Source organism: Castanea sativa, chromosome 7 (assembly GCF_040712315.1).
Source record: "Castanea sativa cultivar Marrone di Chiusa Pesio chromosome 7, ASM4071231v1".
Taxonomy (NCBI): domain Eukaryota; kingdom Viridiplantae; phylum Streptophyta; class Magnoliopsida; order Fagales; family Fagaceae; genus Castanea; species Castanea sativa.
Genome location: NC_134019.1, coordinates 3,516,809 through 3,519,647, shown reverse-complemented (window position 1 = coordinate 3,519,647; position 2,839 = coordinate 3,516,809). Strand labels below are relative to the sequence as shown.

The window sequence follows — 2,839 nt, the reverse complement described above, 5'->3', positions numbered from 1 at the left end:
GCCTCTGATCATAGATTTGCTTCCATCTCCAAAAGTGACTATCCCAATCTTTCCTTTAAAAAGTGTCTTGAATAAAGCTTTATTTCCTATTATATGCCTAGAACAACCACTATCCAAATACCAAAGACAAGAATCATGTGCCTTTAAAGCGGTTAAAGCTGTATAACACACATAATTATCATTACATGTAATTATACCAAGATACTTAAGAAAAGACTTAATGCATGCAACAAGCCATATGATCCAAAAATGGACAAGTTGGATTTTTAGCAAAAAGAACTTTACAAAATCCATGACAACAGGGGTCAAGGATCAACTCTCAGATCAAAAAATCTAAACACTAGAGCTAATTCGCTCTGATACCACTTGTAAAGTTTTAGACCCCTTAAACACAAGATGTTTAACCTAGTTATATAGCCAAGTGATTACTTAGATAAATTAATCAGATCTAGGTTAACACATTCAAATCATATCATGTAAATAATGCGAAAATATACAGAATACAACGATATGATTACCAGGAAAACCTAACCAATAAAAAACCTGGGGAGGATTTAACCTAGCTATCCTCAAGGTAAAAATAGATCCACTATGAAAGAATTGACATTTTTACAATAGAACTAAGAACACTAACATCCTATTGCTACCTCGTGCAGAAAACCTATTACCACAACCATGTGACAAGTCCGAGTCCACACACTACTTCTTTCCTTGATCTGCTGTAACCACAAGTTCTCCCACTTATGACTTTGAGATTCCACTCAAAGGTTTCAGATCTTCTTTAAGTTTTTTAAGCAGCAACTGAAGCGATCATTAAGCTCTTGACGCGAATCTTGATCTTGATAATCCTATGTGTGTGTATGAAGGTAAACACCTCTAAATCTCACAAAAGAATCAACGCACAACACTCAAAAGACTTCTAAAACGTAGCTTGGGTTTTTCCTTTTATATGTGAAGTAAAACACTTAACCCTACACGTCAAACGGGCTTGGGCTGAATTGGAAATTTTGTAGAAAAAAAAATCTACATGTGGTTTAATCGATTGAGTCTGATTTTCGATCGATTGAGCCTTGCAGATTTTGTCCAATAAATCCTGTAATCACTGGATTCCAATTTTACAATTAAACATACTTTGAGCAAGCCTAAACCTAGACTCCATATTTTGATCATGGTTTGCCAACACAATACATATTGAAGTTCTATTACATTAGTCCTTAAGGTCCTTGAACCTAACAAATCATATATAATTTTTAGGATTTAAAAATGTGATGAGTTATGTTTTCATATATTATTAAGTTGAAATATGTTAAAAAAAATTATTATGTCTGTTGTTTTATTTATCTTTTTCCATTGACACTCAATATGTATTATATTTATTTAACATGTATTAATTTATTTTCGTGTTGAAATTGAATTAAATTGGATTTCAGGAGTGTCTAGTGATGGCTTTTTGGCATGAGACATATGTATTGAGAATAGGGCTGGAGCAAAGAAACATCAAGTAGTTGCCTTGAGAGTAAATGCGAACTTTGCAGCTTTGTACAAGTGTCATATTAATGGTTACCAGGATACATTATATGTCCATTCCTTTCGACAATTCTACCGAGAGTGTGACATATTGGGGACTATAGATTTCATACTTGGGAATGCAATAGGGATATTTCAAGGATGTAATATTTGGTCTAGAATGCCAATGCCTGGCCAATTCACAATTATCACAGCACAGTCTCGTGATAGCCCAGATGAGCACACTGGAATTTCCATCCAGAATTGTTCGATTCTTTCTACAAATGATTTGTACTCTAATTCTAGCAGTGTGAAAAGCTACCTAGGAAGGGCATGGAGTGTGTACTCTCGACCAATCTATCTAAATTCCCACATTGGCTCCTTCATTAACCTAGCTGGGTAGACACAATGGTCTGATGATAATGATGATCAAGAATTAAAATCTTTGTACTACGAGGAGTATGACAATGGTGGGCCTAGCTCATCAACTGATGATAGAGTTCAATGGAAAGGGTATCACAAAATGGATGTTGATGCTACATATAATTTCACGGTGTTAGAGTTCATCAAAGATGATGAAGGGTTGGATTCCACTGCATTTCCTTACGATCATGGGGTTTAACTTTGATCTAGTATAAAAGAAATGTAATAATTAAATGGAATTGTCTTATGGCAAAAATAATTTTACTTTCTCAAAGGAAAGGACATTCTAATACATATAATCATAGTTGTCAAAACATGAATCGTATTATGAATCGATTTTTGATTTTTCAGTATTTTGTATCATATCATACACCTAATAAAATTAAAAAAAAATATATAGATATACAAATATAAAATGTATATTCATTATAAATTTAGAATATATGCACCTATGTATCGTATTATTTAAGAGAACTTTTGATACGCCCTTATGATACAAAATTTTTTATACACGATACGATATGTATCGTATGATACTTGCAACTATGCATATAACTGTGATTTATCTATGAAGAGTCTTGGGACTCAAAAGCGATTGATTAAAGTAATTAGATTTAGCTTAAAGCCTTTAGAGGAATAGAGTGTTAAGAGCATTAGCATCAGATGTGCTAAATGCTAAAATTTTAGCATTTAGCACACCAAAAACACACCAATATCAAATGTTTCAAATACTAAATAAATTTTGCTATAGTACAATTCCACTATTGGCACTGTATTGACAGAAATGCTAAAATTTATGTGTGTGTGTGTGTGTGTGTGTGGGTTGATTTTGATGAGTTGTGGTGGGCTGATTTTGATAGTTGTGGTTACGGTAGCAGGTGGTGATTGAGTTGATTTTGAGTGTTGGTTA

General features: G+C 33.3%; 1 protein-coding gene across 1 annotated transcript; it reads left to right on the top strand.

Annotated features, from left to right (window-relative positions):
- The first annotated feature begins 1,687 nt into the window (after positions 1–1,687).
- Positions 1,688–2,128, top strand: LOC142643225 (putative pectinesterase/pectinesterase inhibitor 12). Its single transcript, XM_075817764.1, has 2 exons — positions 1,688–1,816; positions 1,910–2,128. Exons 1-2 carry the CDS (start codon positions 1,688–1,690, stop codon positions 2,126–2,128), a joined length of 348 nt encoding a protein of 115 aa, XP_075673879.1.
- Positions 2,129–2,839: the final 711 nt, after the last annotated feature.

What these genes read in the sequence shown, in the direction of transcription:
- LOC142643225 (XM_075817764.1), top strand. Translation starts at nt 1,688, where the DNA reads ATGCCAATGCCTGGCCAATTCACAATTATCACAGCACAGTCTCGTGAT. An exon ending in TGTACTCTAATTCTAGCAGT is followed by an intron (nt 1,817 to 1,909) that starts GTGAAAAGCTAC and finishes CTAGCTGGGTAG; the next exon opens with ACACAATGGTCTGATGATAA.